Source organism: Equus quagga, chromosome 7, assembly GCF_021613505.1.
Source record: "Equus quagga isolate Etosha38 chromosome 7, UCLA_HA_Equagga_1.0, whole genome shotgun sequence".
Taxonomy (NCBI): domain Eukaryota; kingdom Metazoa; phylum Chordata; class Mammalia; order Perissodactyla; family Equidae; genus Equus; species Equus quagga.
The window spans coordinates 31,035,748-31,051,865 of NC_060273.1; the positions used below are offsets into that span (position 1 = coordinate 31,035,748).

Genomic DNA, 16,118 nt, shown 5'->3' on the forward strand with positions numbered 1-16,118 from the left:
ATATTTCAAGAGTGCTCTCGAACCGATGACAGAGTCTTACAGGTCGTAGTTAGAAGAATTAGGAGCAACTCCCTGAGATCATCTAATGCCCAGTCTGTGAACACAAGAAATCAGCCTTTTTCAGATAAAATGAGAGGACGGTAACTGGCGCTCTCGCTTGGCAAGAAAGAGGCACAGTGGAGCCGGGCTGAGCCCCCTTCGTGGACTCTGAGAAAAGGCTGGACCCTCTCTCCCAGCTGTGTCCACAGAGAGTCCCCGTGGGGGCAGAGGTTCTCTCCCCCACAACTGTGTGTTCCTGTGGCGGAAAAGTCAGAGCGATTAGAGTCGACGGTCCTTCAGGATCTGTAGCCCAGCTGGTTCAGATGGGGAAACTGAGGCCCGGAGAATGGAGGCGACGTCTCCAGGATCACATCGCACATTGATGGCACAGCCGGGATGGGCGTCCCCCGGTCCCTCCCACTGTGCCTGGCTGCCTCGTCTTGGAGCGAGAACATTTGTCCTGGGCAGGTGTCCACTGAGGCCTCCAGGTACCCCGTTCTCCAGCCGGGGCCCTGCAGGTCTGAGCTGCAAACCGACCTGCCCAGGGAGCCCGGGGGTCACGCCCTCACGATGCTGGCTGAGGCCCCGGCTCCCCGGGGGAGGCTCCCTGGGCCGAGAGCCCCCGGGAGTTGCAATGAGATTGCTTGTTTGCAGTTTAGGGCAGCGGTGTTGCCGGTCCCGCATCCGTGTCCTGATGTGTATCGCCTCCGAGTGCGCAGTTCCGAGCCGCGGCCCTGGGTGCATCTGGGGGGGCGCAGAGCAGCATCACTTACGAGGCCAGTGGGTGCCAGGAAGGAGCAGAGTCGTTTATCATCCATCGCAACCCTATCCAATGGGTGCCCGGTTCGCAGAATGATAAACAGGGAGCAGAGAGGCGGAAGGAGCTCGCTGGGGCCACACGCAAACCTCCTGGGTCTCCGCAGGTGTTCCCGTCGTGGGGCCAGGCTTGAGACAGGCCTCCCTCACGCTGTCCTCCTAGCTCATGTCGGGAGAGCGCAACCCGTTCCGAAACCTTCCTCAAAAGTGATCGAATTCCCCTAAACGGAGAGCTCTTCCCCCGCTTCGTTAACACCCGGAGCCACGTACAATGTTCCTGCCGAGAGCAGAGATGGCAAACTGGCCGTTCACACGCCAAACCCAGCCCCAAGCTTGGACGAGTCCGGTTGACCAGTACCACGTTTCAAAGCAGCGCGCGAAGTCAGATCGCACATGGAACACGAAAGTCCAGCTTCTCGTACAGGAGGAGGGTCTGGAGACGGGGCTCCCTCCCTCCCCGCCCGCAGAGCCTGGCTGGGCTGTCAGCTTTGCTCGGTGAGGTCTCCCTGCAACCCTAGCAGGTGTCCTGGCCGGAGGGACCGCACGTTGGACTTATGTCCTTGTGCATCGTCTTCCGTCCCCGCCGGTCTGTGGGCTCCGTGAGCTCAGGGATGTCAGTCTTGTTCGCTGCTGTGCGCCCAGGGCTCCCAGTGGTGCCTGCACGGGTGGATGCTCCAGAAGTGACATCGAATGGACGGACGAGTGCATGAATGGCCTCCCTGTCACCGAGCCAAGGGTTCCGTTGCTGTGAGCGTCGGGCGTGCTGTGTCTCCGGGCCTCCTTCCCTCGGCTGAGTTTCCTGCCTGGACCTTGTGTGCATCTGCCTTTGCTGGCCCTGGAGTCCTTCAATTCCAACCCTCACATTTGTTTAAAATTGAAGTAAAATTCACGTAACCACACTCACCTCTTCAGCGTGCAACACGTGGCATTTAATACATTTACCCTCTTGTGCACCCGCCACCGCCATCTAGTTCCAGAACGTTGCGTCGCCCCAAAAGGAAACCCTGAACCCATTAGGCAATACTCCCATCGCCTCTCCCCGGCCCCTGGCAGTCGCGAATCGACGTCTGGTGTCTCTGGGTTCCCCGCTGCCAGCCATTTCCCGTGAATGGACTTGTACGACATGTGGCTTTGGGGTATGGCTCTTTGAGGCAGCATCACGTTTCCAGGGTTCATCGAGGCTGGAGCAGGTGTTGGCGCTTCCTTCCCTTTTGTGGCTGAACAACACCCCATCACGTGGCCGCCCCGCGTTCGGTGTGTCCCTGCATCTGTCGGTGGACGTCTCGGTTGTGTCCACTCTCGGCTGCTGTGAATGTCTGCGGACAGGTTTCTGTTTAACTAGCTGTCTCCTTCTTTGCGGTGTATACCCAAGAGGGGGATGGGTGCATCACGAGGTGGCTCTCGTCTACCCTTTCGGAAAACTGCCAAACTCTCTCCTGCGGTGGCCGCACCAGTTCCCCGTCCCGCCAGTGCTGTGCGAGGCTCCTGTCCTCGCTGACACTTGCTGGTCTCTGCAACCCTCTCATTTGAAAGACAAGGAAACTGAGGCTCCAGGAGGGGGAGGGCCCTGCCGGGGGCCAGATGAGGAGTCGGCTGCAGACGTGACACCGAAGCCCGGGCCTCGCCTCTGCGTCCGGCCACTGATTCATGAGACTTTATGGAGCCCCTGGGGAGGTCGAGCTCTCGGCCAGGCCCTTGGGAGATGGGGGGACACGAAACGGGGCCCTTCCCCTTGGGAAGCAGACGTTGAATTCGGGGAGCCGGATGGATCCGCATGAGACGTGTCGGGCAGTGACAGGTGTTGGGAAGAGAACAAAGCAGATGAAGAGGACAGAGTGTAGGAGGTGTCAGAGGACAGCGGGTCTGAAGCCCAGGCGGTCAGGGGCCTCCCTGTGGGTGACCTGAGGAGGTGGGTCCCCAACCCGTCTCTAGGGGAGAACCCACTTCTCTCCCCTCCCCCTGCGTCCTTTTCGGTTGGATGATGTTTCTGATTAAACTCTGTTCAATAAACCCAGAAAGGCCTCTTCATTGCCAGGTAACGGCCAGCTAAGGGCGCTGAGGGAACAGCACAGAGAAGGAGAGGAAGAGCATGGTCTCAGGGGGAGGGAAAAGGGACTAAAGCCAGAGGAGAGAGAAAGTTCCGGAAAGGACAGAGAGCAGGAATTCGTGTAAAAATAATCCTCTGACACAGCTGTGGGGAGGACACAGGAGGCAACCTCAGTGATGGGCCAGCATGGAGTGGGTACTCAGAGCATCACGGCTGTTATTCATTATTTCGTTTTATTCCCAGGACTCTCTGGCTGGTCCCTGAAAGTAATATTCTCTTCTCTCCGGTTCATGGTTTAGATGACAACACGCTCCACGTGCCGGAGGTCAACTTCACCTTCCCCAGCGCCGTGTGGCAGAGCAGCAGCAGCCCCAGCAGGGTGCCCCTCCTGCCGCGGGACATCCGAGGTCAGTGCCGGCCTGTGCCCTCCGGGTGCCATCGCGTAGCTCCGCTCCAGGGGCGTCCAGGATTCTCATGCTCCGTGGGGAGAAGTCAGGGAGTGACAGGAGGACACGAACCTCAGACGTGACCCCTCACCAAGCACCCTCATCTGTCAGGAGTGGCAGCAGGACACGCACGGCCTGTTTAGACAACATGTGTCTGAATGTGGGGCATGGGAGATGGCGTGCAGGGATCCCCGGTCCTCACTGCGTGCGTCCTCCACAGTGGAGAAAGTGGCTGAGGGAGTCCCGCGGGCAGGCCTGGTGTTGCTACAGGAGCAGAGGCCGAGATGCACTCGGAAGTGAGGGCCCCAGTTCGGTGGCAAAGTCCCATGGGGCCCAGAAGGTGGCCCGGGGCCCAGGCAGGGCTGGGGCATCCGCACTGGGCAGGACCTCACCGTGACCCCTGCTGGGACTCCGGCTTCCCTGGGGTGGCCTTGAGCACCGACTGAAGCGTCCCCACCCCTCCAGGGTCTACAGACAGCGGAGGCCACCACCACAGCCCGCAGTCCCCCAGCAACGTCCGCAGGCACCGCAGCGGCAGCGCCAAGAGGCCAAGAAGACCCAAGTGACGATGGCGGCGGGCAGAGCGGAGGCGGCAGGGGACCCGCACACGCGCTCTCTGCCCCGGAGCTGGAGTGGACAGATGCCGGCCCTGGCAGGGCCCCTCTGGGGGCGGCCCGCCCCAGCCTCCCACAGCCCTTTGTCCCGGTGGCACCTCCCCCCCCACCTTCAGAGGCAGGCTGTCCGTGGAGTGACACAGCCTTCCCAGGCCCCCTCCCTGGGTGCCAGGGCCTTTTCCGGGGCCTTCCCGCCCAGGACCACTGCACACGGCGTGTTCTGCTCCGGGAGAGTGCGCTCTGTGTGTTAGGACGCCAGGCCGTCCCCCTCCAGGTCAGGCTCAGGCTGCAAACCACGGGGGACACCCGAGTGGCCACCAGCATCGTGTATTAGCCGGGATTCTCCAGAGAAAGAGAACCAATGGGGGTGTGTGCGTGTGCGTGTGTGCACGTGTGTGTACACAAAAGAGAGAGAGGTCAAGGCTTCCTTTAAGGAGTGGCTCACGTGACTGCAGGGCTGGCCCGTCCGAAGCTAGCAGGGCGGCCTGGAGACCCGAGGAAGAGCTGCGGCCACAGCCTCGAGTCTGGGGGCAGAATTCCCTCTTCCTCGGGGGTCTCAGTCTTTTTTTCTTCAACTTGATGCAGGCTTGGTGAGCCGAGGAGTTGAAGGAAAGATTTCTTGGACTCTCAAGGTCTGGCAGTAGTGCTGTTTTATTTAGAGAATAGTGTGGAATAGCATGGGGACAGGACCCATGGGCAGTCAGGCTGCTGCATGGGGACAGGACCCACGGGCAGTCAGAGCTGCTGCTGCCGCTTCTGCTGCCAACATGGGTGGAAAGTAAGGCTAAATTGAAGGCATAGGTATGTGAGCCATCTCTTTACAAGACAAAGGAAAGAACACGTAAAAAAGTTAAAATGGTATCAGTGCAGGTGCGGTCCGGCCATTGGGTGGTCCCACAACTTTTAGATGAGAATCAAATCGGATTAAGTAAAGGCCAGAAGCCACCACCCTAAATCAGTTACATGAGGTTGCCAGACAGTAACCAACTTAAGTTCTTGCCTTTGGCATTGACTAAGAGCTTCCAGAGACAAGGTCTTCTCCCTTCTTCCTGGCACAGAGAGGGAGGCAACCCCACAGACGGAGGTTTCCCCTACAAATGTAAATGCCTCCCAACAAAGGGCGAGCAAACTCAGCTCCTTGGAGCCTGCTTCTCATCTGCAGTTTTAAAATTAACCAGCCTAAAATCCTCATCAAACTGATAGGGTGAGGCCCACTCACATTCTGGAGAGTGGTCTGCTTGAGTCAGCCTACCTCCCGATTTCCATGTTAATCTCATCTGAAACATACCTTCACAGCAAAGTCCAGACCGGTGTTTGACTGCACCTCTGGGTACCGTGGCCTGGCCAAGCTGATGCATAAAATTAACCCCCACGCTCCCCAGGCCTTGGCCAGCCTGCAGAGTGGCGCTGGTCACCTCCCCACGTGCACACAGGCTCCCGGACAAGCCCGGCGTCGGGAAAGACAAGAACAGTCTCCCATTCCTATGCGGGAACCTCCCCACCCCCCACCGCGTCCTGATCTCCCTCTCAGCACCCTGAGGGCACGGAGAGGGGAAGCTGCCAACTGTCAGGAATGAGATGGAAACGTGAGGGGATGTGCGTCCAGCCCCAGAAACCCAAAACCCAAAGTCAGGGTTCCGATTGCCTTAGGATCGCACAGCTTCACTCAGTTTCCCTCAAGAGAGGAAAACGAGAACATCCCCGGGCACCGGCCCCTGGGAGCTGGGGCGTCAGCTCGCCTGGCTGTGCCTTCGGCCCTCGCCGTGGGGACCGGAGCCCCCTCCCTCATGGCGGGCCCAGGGCGGGAACAGACGAGTTCTGTGGACTTGGGGGTTGGGCTGTGGCACGTCGGGGCCGGAGGTGGCGGGGGTGTCGTGGTCTTGCCCGTGGGTGGGAGGCGGTCGTCCTGGAACGTGCGTGTCTGGCACGTGGCCGGCTGCCCATAAGTGCCGTGCAAACTGCCCAGCCAGATGAGGTGGCCCGACCTCCCATCGCTGGAACACCTGCCATAGAGGAAGCAGTGCTGAGCTGCGTCGAAACCGGGTTGTCCCTTCTGGGCCTTCTTGAGGAGGGTGAGGAGGTGGGGAGGTGGGTCCCACGGATCTCGGGGAGTCTGCTGCCAGCTGTGCTGCAGACCTGCCGTGGGCACAGACCGACACCCATTTCCCTCGCCTGGAGGGAAGTGCCGAGCCAGGGTGGAGTGGGTGGAGTGGGAGGACTTCTGCTTTCCGGCCCCGGCCCCAGATCCCGGGTGGGACAGAAATGGCTGGTTGCCCCCAATATCTGCTCTCTCTCTTCCATGAGAATAGAACCTCCCATTTTTAGCTGGCCACATGGCTCCCCAAATAAAGACTGTATTTCCCAGCCTCCTTTGCAGCTGCGTATGGCCGTGTGACAAAGTTCTGACCAATGGGATATAAGCCAGAAGCAGCCACTTTCAGGAATCTTTATCGTACAGGACCATCAGCATGTTCCTCGTGCCTCTTTTCTTCTCCACTTCCTCAGTCCTGCTGCCTGGAGTTTGAATGTGATGGCTGGAACTCTAGCTGCCATCTTGGGGCCATGAGGGCAAAGGCCATGCTTTAGGGAGGAAGGAGGGGGGAGCCGGAAGGAGCTTGGGTCTGCAAGGAGCAGAGATGCCTCAGCACTGTTAGCTCCCGCCTCCGGACTTCAATGTGAAAGAGAAAGAAATGTCTCCCCGAAGACACTGTGGTTTGGTGAACCTCATCCTGGCTGATACACCAGGGAGACCCAGGCAGTCGGCAAGTCGTGGCTGGAGAAGTCTCTGGTACATTTGTGGAGTGACAGCAGGGGAGTAGAAATGGCAGCATGGGGGGACAAGGCACAGGGGTCAGGTATGGCTTCTGAGTTGTTCCTGGGGTGGTGTGAAAGTACGGCAGAAACTTCTGGTCTTCCTACACCCCGTCTTGAGTCAGGTCCAAAAGTTGGCCAAGAAAGAGCTGGTGGATCTCAGGGGTGGGGGGGCTCCACCGTGAGGCTGTGGAGTGGCCCATGTGTCGGAAAATGAGCTAAGGAGGCACTTACCTCCTAAGGGGTCCCAGCCTCATTGGGTGTATTGGTCTGAGTTCCCACAAAACAGAACCAACAGGATGTATATATATGGAAAAGGATTCATTTTAAGGAATTGGCTCATGCAATTATGGAGGCCGGCACATCCCAAATCTGCAGGGCGGGCAGGTGGGCTGGAGCCCGAGGGCAGGGCTGGCGCTGCAGTTCAAGTCTGAGCCCGAAGTGGGAGGTCAGCCTTTTGTTCTATTCAGGCCTTCAGCTGATTGGACGAGGCCCACCTACATTATGGAGGACAATTTGCTTCACCTGAAGTCCACCCATTTAAAAGTTAATCTCATCCAAAAACATCCTCACGGAATCATCCATATCCGGGCACTGTGGCCCAGCCATGTGGACATGTAAGATTAGCCATCCCAGAGGGGCAACACCCAAGGGCCAGACGGGAGGCCAGCACGGGACCAGGAAGAGCCAGGATGGAGGAACACACACCCCCTCTGCGCCAGCCACGGTGACAGCTGGGGAAGCCCCTGGGCTCAGGGTCAACTGGGTGAGGGCCGCTGAGGGAGGATCTTGAATTTGGCCCTGTTTGACCCCAAGATGACGGAGGAGAGTGACACAAGCATCCGCGTGCACCCAGGGCTTCTGTGTGAGTTCTGCCCGAGTCCGTGTGACATACAGACCATCCTGTGATCCCACCACGTTCAGAAAGACAGGAAATTACATAAAGCGAGAAATGAAAACGCCCTGCCCCGTCTCACGCTGGCTGAGAGGTGACTTCTCCTGAATGGTCGGGTGCGTGTTCTTCCTAGGGTCCCCTCCAAATGCCCCGAGGTGGAAGTGTGTCAGCTCAGGTCCCCAGGGATGTGGAGACTGTGACAAGACCATGGTGCCGGTGGCTCACTCGGGAGATGATGCCGGGAGGCACGGGAGCAGGAAGAGACACAGGCGCGGTGGGTCCCTGGGGCTGCAGCCAGGACCCCGCGGGGCTCAGAGGCCAGCCTCTGGGGTTGACCCCGAGGGCCAGGAGGCACTGACCCTGCAGGGTGGGCTGTGTTTGCTGGGGCCGAGTCCCTGGCCGTGGAGGAGCCCCGGGGCAGAGAGCGAAAAGTCAGGAGTGAAACTCAGAGCCAGGGGCATGGCAGCCGGATCAGAGCTGTCCCCCGGCTGTGACACGGACTGGAGGCATCGGGGACGAGAAAGTCCTGTACACGCTCACACTCTCACACTCACACCCACGCGCCCGTCTCTGGCCTCCCTGCTGTCGCTCCCGCTGCCCCCTCTGCTCAGAACGCCCGGCCCCACCGTCTCCTGCAGCTCCTGGTCCCTCCACAAGCCTCAGGGGCCCCTTCAGCCACTGGCTCGGTTACTTGGCCAGCAGGGGGCTGAGCCGGGATTCGAACCCAGCTGTGTGGCCTTTTCCCATGTCACCTCCAGAAGCCGGGTGGGATGCGCTGGGCAATACGGAGTCACAGCGTGTTCCTGAGCAGGGGAGAAACCTGAGCCTGCGTCGTCATTACCTGGCGCCTCGTAGCTGCTCAGCAAACTGAGGGCCGAGAGCTGGTGGATAAGGAAGGAGGATGTTAGAGAAACAGGGTCCTTAAGCGTGTGTGTGGGGGGGCGGCGGGTGGTGAAACCTGGTGCGAATTTGTGTTATGGACGTGTACGTGTATGCACGCGTTTGTGTATGTGGAGGTGCTGGTGTGTGTGTGTCTACACCGACCCGTGTGTCTTGCGTGGAACAGCTTTGGCAGGAAATCCTGCAGTGAGGGATGTGGTGGGCGGGAGACTCCCTTCTCATCGCACACGGTTTTGAACTATTTGGATTTTTACCGTGTTCCCGTGTGACCTAGTGAGAAAAAATTAATTATTTTTAAAACAGCCATAGCTCTATTAAATGTGGTGTGGGCAGCTCTCTGAGATTCGGCAACTGAAAAAAATAAAGGGTTCGGAAAAGTAGGTATGACACGACTTTACATCTGTATGACAACGAGTATATACACGTATACAAATGTGGTAGACACAGAGATTTCTGGAAGAATTCCCAGGAAGCAAAGACGAACTCCAGTGCCGTGTGTACAAAACCAAAGCGGCTGATTAGCGATGGGCTGGGGCCGTGGGGAGGGCAGCAAAGTCCCCTTCCAAAGGGCTCTTCCTTCTGCAGACAGATTCTCCCCAAGTTTCTGGAGCTGGCGGGGTCCCAGGTAAGCCCATGGGGTTTCAGGGCCCGTGTCAGGGCTGCATGTGTGTTTATGTGTGTGTGCATCTGTCTGTGCCTGTGTGTGTGTGTGTGCCTATGTGTGTGTATGGATGTGTGCCTGTGTGTGCGCATCTGTGTGTGCCTCTGTGTGTGTGCATGTGTGTGTGTCTGGATGTGTGCCTGTGTGCCTGTGCTGGGTGAGAAGCATCCCATGGGGGCGCCTCCCAGGAAGGGAGAGAGCATTGCTCTCCCCTTGACGTTAGCAAGGCCGCCGTCCTGCAAGGTCGGCTCTGGGGCCCAGGGGTCAGCGTCCGAGTCCTCTGCCAGATTCACGTCCACTGGGACCTCAGGACGGGACTTGGTTTCGAAATAGGGTCTTTGCAGATGTAATTAGTGAAGGATCTCGAGATCATCCTGGATTCAGGATGGGCCCCAAATCCAATGACAAGTGTCCTCGTAAGAAGGGGAGAAGACACGGAGACACAGAGGGAAGACGGCCGCAGGAAGCTGGAGGCAAGGACTGGAGGGACATGACCACAGCCGAGGGGCACCAGGAAGCCCCAGAAGCCGGAGGAGGCAGGAAGGGTCCTCCCCTGGGGCTTTAGGAGAGAACGTGGCCCTGAGACACCTTGATTCCAGACTCCCGTCCTCCGGAGCTGTGAGGGGACAAATGTCTGTGTCTTGGTCATTTGTTAGAGCCGCAGTAGAAATCGGACAGTCTGGACGAGGCACCTGCATCCTGGATAAAGGGGACAGGAATGGGGAAGGGCAGGCCCTCTCAGCAGGGGTGCTGGGAGGCCAGGCCAGGTGCGTGGGGTCCCTGCCCGCCCACCTCAGCCCCTCCCCGTGCGCACCTGCAGTCCAGGGGCAGCCCCCGCACAAGGGGGCAGCCCTCACCCCGAGGGACGGGCGGCTGGCCTCCCCAGCTCTGGTGGGCCATCCCGAGGGGGAGTCCCAGCCTTTCAGAGGGTCCCACAGGCCTGAGGCCCAGCTGTCCCCAAGAGTCACTGCTGGTTAACTGCACCGCTCCGGCTTTTCTCACTCCCCGCTCACTGTGCTTCTCAAATAAACCTCCTGTGCCCTCATCTCAGCTTTTGGGGGCCCAAGCTGAGGCCGGACACCTCCGCATAGGACCCCGCTGGGCCTGGACCACCTGCTCTGGGGGAGGCGGCTGGTGCTTCCTGGGGACGCTGGGTCAAGGGGACCTTTGCGCTAAGAGCTCCACATGCATTCTGAGACGTCGAGCTGTTCATGCGAGAACTTGACACTTCGGGCAGAAATATAACTTGTGACTTTCTTTCCGCGAGTTTAGAATTGGCTCCGGTACCACTCCGCAGGATCCGTGCAGCCAGGAAGCGTCAGGTGGGATGTATTTCCCAGGTAGAAAAGGAAGGTGAGCTCGTGGCACGATATGTGGGTCCCATAAAGGTTCAGCGATCATTTCTTAGATTATTTCAACTACGTGGTCGCTTCTCTCAGCTCAGCGCATTCTCGGCCTTTGACCAACTGAAGCTCCCGCAAAGGCAGCTGGGGGTCTTGTATCAGGCGGGGGGGCCACGCCGGAGAGAGAGTCCCAGCATCTGCCTGCAGAGAATGGCCCGGGGGCGGCCTGTGGCGACATCCCGCGGTGGGGTGGGTTTCCCCGCGTGGGAGATGCCTCACCGACAGGGCTGTAAATTATCGAGAACCCAGATCCTCACGCAACCAGGAACACAACTTGCAGGAATGGACCTGGAACAGACAGGGGTGCCCTGCCTCTCCCCGTAACGTTCTTCCGACACAGGCATCGGAGCAGGAAGAGACGCAGATGCCCTCCATGTGCCAGCTCAGGTCCTGCGGCTGCTCTGACAAAGCTCCACGAGCCGAGCGCCTTAGCGCAGCAGACTGTCATTGCCTGGCGGTTCTGGAGGCCAGGAGGCCCAGATGGAGGTGTCGGCAGAGCCACGGTCCCTCTGAAGGTGCCAGGCAAGGATCTGTCTCAGCTGCTGCTGGCTCCTTGTCTCGGGGCAGTGTCACTCCAACTTCCCACGGCTTCTCTGTGTGCGCCTGTGTCTCTTTTCATAAGGTCACCAGTCTTACTGCATTAGGGGCCCGCCCTGCTCCCATCTGACCTCATCTTAACTGATTACAGCGGCCACACCAAGAAGGTCGCATCCTGAGCTGCTGGGGGCTAGGACCTCAATAGACGAACCGGAGGGACGGGGGCGCTAGCATCCAACACATAACAAATGGAGAGAAAAGAAGTAGAAAAAGGTGACCGGCGGTCCGCAGTTGTGTAAGAACTCACACTGCTGTTGTGGGTGCCAAGGGCAGTCAGCTGGGCACAGGGCTGATATGTCGTGAGTTGCGTGAAATGTGTTACTCGCTTTTCATTTTTCTGTTTGTAGAATGACATTTGCTATGTTTAAATTCTCATTAAAATGTCTAATGCAGTTTTTTCCACTATCCCTTTCATCGTGCTTCTGTAAACTATTTGTAAAACGACTTCAAATATGTTTTTTTAAATGGGTCCACTGGACCCAGGTCGTAAAAGGCGACTGCCGATTTTTCCCGGCGTACGAGGGTTGAGGCCGAATGAAAAGCTACAGACTCGTCTTTCTCACACCCAAATCACCAACACATGCAAGAGCCGGGCTGACCAAACGTGTGTCATCAAATTGCTTTTAATGGCCCCACCCGGAGCCTCCTCTGCCCTTGGCCAGCGCAGGACGGGTTCCAGGAGGGGCCGTGCCCTGGGCCTGGCTGCCTTGTCCTGCTCTGGGGCGGGGCGCGCCATGGCTGCAGCCCCAGAGCCCCGCTGGTCTTCCCTTGCGTTTCTCTCCCAGTTTCTCTTTTCCCACCTGCAGATGGGGACAGCGGCACCCCCCGAGTCCCACAGAGGGCTAGGCTGGAGGTGCATACGATGGAGACTGTGGCAGAACCACCTTCCTGGCGGGCCTTACATGTGGGGCACAAACAGATAAGCTCACCAGCACCCTTGAAAATCTCTGACATGACCCACACGGAGCAGCATCCGTCTGGTTTAAGGCCAGCCCTTTAAGGTAACGCATGCAGTCAACATGAGAAGCCCGAGCCAGACTCAGGAAGGAGGAGCGCAGGCAGGCTCCCGGCAGAGATGAAGCTATGCCAGCAACTTTAAGAGAACAAGCAGGTGTTGCGGGGCCTGGCACTTTGACGAAGGACTTGTGATGACTTCCACCCGCCTGCAGCGTGGACTCTGTCCTGTGACCCCACCCGGGGTCCTGGCATCTTGTCCAGGACAGAGGCCGCACGTGCAAAGGAGCGGGAACATCCGTCCTGGGTTTATTACTGTGGTTTTGGCTGTCGCGAGGCTTCCTTGCAAGAGGAGAGCGACGTGCAGGAGCCCATTCAACAGTCCCGCCGGGAGAGAGATGGGCAAGGAGGAAAAGACCTTTGGAAGACATTGCAGAGAATTAGTGGGGTTTCCCCGGGGGGAAGAGGCATAAAGCCTGGGTGACCCAATGGTAGGGAGTGAGCTCCCCAACCTGGAGGTGTGCAAGCAGGGGTGAGCCCTCTTGTTAAGAGCGTCATGTTGGTGACATAAGCCATCAGGTGAGAGGGGGTTTGACCATCTCAGGCTCCTTCCTGACAATGGGGCATCCTAAATCCGAGGAGGCTGGAGACGCGTCCCCACACTGGCCTGTCCTTTCTGATTTTGCATGGATTCACCTGTGTGTGGATCACCTTAGCCAGGGTGTCCTCCCCAGGGGTCCCAAGGCTCCTGTCCAGACCCCAGGGTAGCCCTTAGCACAAGGAGTTGGGAGGCTGGGTTTCACACTTCCAGGCTCTTGGTGCTCCTCAAGCCAGGCCCAGGCGCCCCTGACCTTGGCCCCTCCAGGGTGTCCCCATTCCCTCCCTTTGGGGACTCCCACTGCCTCCAGGATGAAATGCAGCCTCTGTGGCATGTGGCCCCTGGCGGCCATCCCAGCCACCAGGAGGGTGGAGCAGAGGTGGTGGGGAGGGCTGGCCAGGACTGGGGGGTGCAGTGAGGTACAAGGACTTGGCTTGGGGACCCCTGGGTGACGGCACCCACTGACATCGCTTCCAATGCACCCCTTCCCCTGAGTTCAAGACGCAAACATCCGATCGTGTCCCCAACAGCTGTGACAACCGGGGGACATCTCCCTGTCTGCACCCACAACGCCAGGTTCACACGGTTTGCTCCCCGACCCTGCTCTCATCCGGGCACTCCTCTCACCCACGGAGGCTCCACCATCCCCCCAAACGCCCATCCCCAGAGCCGGGCACCGCCCTTGACTCCTCTCTCCCCCTCCCCCCATCCCTAAGCCTTCCTGTCCACTCCATCCACCTGTCCCCAAATCTCTCTCCATCGTCCTCTTCCCCCATCTCCTCTCCTGCCCCCACCCCAGCCAAAGACACCATCCTCCCCATCAGGACCGCTGGGTGCCTACCAGCCGGTCTCCCCCAGAAATGCTGTTAGGGGCCAGCACTTGGCACCGTGGGAGGGAGGGGGGAGGGGCTGTACTTTCAAGCATGAAACAGATATGGCGCTGAAGCTGGTCACACAGGTGCCGGGGCTGGGCCCCTTCTGCTCCCGCATTCCCCCACAGCACCCCGAGGAGGTCTGAAACAGAAACTCAGCAGCGGGCCTGGGGCGGGGCTGAGGGTGCCGGAGCTCAGATTTCATCAGGAGTCTTCATCGTCCGTCCTCTGTTCGTTGGCTCTCTCGGATTTTCACATGGCCTGCAAAGGAGAGCAGAACTCGCCCTTCTCATGCCTCCCCTCCGGGTTTTTCCTTATCCTGTTGGTGCTCTCGCCCATCCCTCGCCCAGAAGCGCTCAGAGGCTGCCTCTATCAGGTGGGGCTGACATTTCCTGGGCCAAGCCACAGTTATTTCTTTTTCCTGTTACGACGCTGGCTATGAAACCAGAAATAGTTGTAGCCCGCGGGGGACATCTCTACAACTTGCACTAAAACACGGAGCCTGTGGTCAGCCCCTGGGAGGCCGCAGCCCTTGCACAGAGGCCCAGGGTCCCCGAAGGTGGGTGGCGGCCAGCAAAGTTGCTGTAGGGAAAGACAGCCCACGGGGTCCCAGCCTGAAGGAGCTCGGGGAATGGAAGAGGGGGAGATGAAGGTTACAGTGTGGGGCGTCTCCAGGTCACAGACCCCCCACGGCAGGTGCCCTCCTGGTTAAGGAGGTCGCTAGGGTGCAAGGGAGCTCTTCTGGCTCTGGAGCCCCAAATTTGGCTTCGGGTCCCCACTCGTCACTTACACAGCTGTGCATCTTTGGTTATAATTGGTTGACTTCTCTGAGCCTCTGCTACCTTGTCTGCAAATGAGGAGATAATATGTAGCTATTTCAGAGAGGGTAAGTACAAATGTAGCTGTGTTGCTAATGTAAGAACTGAGTTGTTTCTTGTCAATGGAAGTGAAACTGACATGAGAAAATCAACCATTTGAAGCGAACAATTCTGTTACATTCAGCACATTCACAGTGTTGTGCAACCACCATCTTTATCTAGTTCCAAAGCACTTCATCACCCCGAGGGGGGACCGGGCCCCATCACACAGCTGCTCTGCCTCCCCTCCTCTCAGGGAAGCGTGGTCTTTATCTCAGCCCCAGGTGCGTCCGCCGAGACCCTCGCCCTGCGTCTGAGCCTGAGTCCCGGCCTTGGAGCTCTGTTCGAATCCCCAGAAGGCCTTTGCAGCATGCAAGTCAGGCTCCTGCGCGCCTGAATCTCTATTTAATTCAAACCAACCTTTACCAACCCTCCCAGGGGCTGGGGATCTCATGGGAAACGCTTTCAAACCCACAACGTGCTTTATCCCAGCAACGGGTCTCAGGTCTGGCTGGAACGAAACATTAGACTTTTATTTCCTGTGTCCCACTCTCATTTGACCAGGGAACCCTTTTATCTCATCAAGGGGGCACCCATAACCAGGTCCTCTGGGCAATGATTTCATTTCATCTTCGTTTTGCAACCACTTCTTCATAATTAGCAAAATCTCGGCTGGGGGACGTTTTTAAATGGAGGTATAATTTATATACGACAAAATTTATCCTTTTGCATGTACCATTTTAGGAGTTTTGACAAATGCCCATAGTCATGGAACCCGCACCCCTGCTCCAATCAAGACACAGAACAGTTCCATCCCCCCTAAATTTCCTCCTGCCCCTTCGGAGTCCACCCCTCCCCAACCCCAACCCCTGGAAAGCCCGACGCTACCCTTTTGCCTTTTCCAGGAAGTCACCTAAACGCAATCACACAGGATGTAGTATTTTGCCATCAGCTTCCTTACTCAGCAGAATGCATCTGAGACTCGTCTGGGTTGTGGCGTGGACCGACAGTTTGTGCTTCTTCACCGTCGAGATGTATTCCAATGCACGGATGTGCCACCATTTGTCTACCCATCTCCCAGTTGAAGGATTTGGGGGTTGTTCCCAGTTTTTGGCACTTATGAATAAAGCCACTAAAAACATTCACACACCGTTTTTGTGCCAATATGAGCCTTCGTTTCTCTTAGGTTAATACCTATGAGTGGGTTGGCTGGGCTGTGTGATGGATTTATATTTAACTTTTTTCTTTTTTAAAGATTTTTATTTTTGCTTTATCTCCCCAAAGCCCCCTGGTACATAGTTGTATATTTTTTTAGTTATGGGTCCTTCTAGTTGTGGCATGTGGGACGCCGCCTCAGCGTGGCTTGACGAGCGGTGCCATGTCCGTACCCAGGATCCAAACTGGCGAAACCCTGGGCCGCCGCAGCACAGCGCGCAAACCTAACCACTCGGCCACAGGGCCAGCCCCTATGTTTAACTTTTTAAGAAACTGCCAACCAGTTCTTCAGAGGACTGTGCTATGCTGCATTCCTGCCAGCAGTGGGGGAGAGAATAGGAAATAACCTTTTAAAATGACTTATTATGTAATTTTTGATGAATACTGTTATGG

At 57.7% G+C, this 16,118-nt stretch overlaps 1 protein-coding gene across 1 annotated transcript in view; it reads left to right on the forward strand.

The window, feature by feature from the left end:
* Positions 1 to 16,118, forward strand: part of LOC124242023 (kinesin-like protein KIF19) — a 78,643-nt gene that overhangs the window by 44,055 nt on the left and 18,470 nt on the right. The window contains exons 19-20 of the mRNA XM_046666482.1: positions 3,202 to 3,309; positions 3,814 to 3,910. Coding sequence (XP_046522438.1) covers positions 3,202 to 3,309; positions 3,814 to 3,910 — 205 coding nt within the window. The remainder of the gene's footprint in view (positions 1 to 3,201; positions 3,310 to 3,813; positions 3,911 to 16,118) is intronic.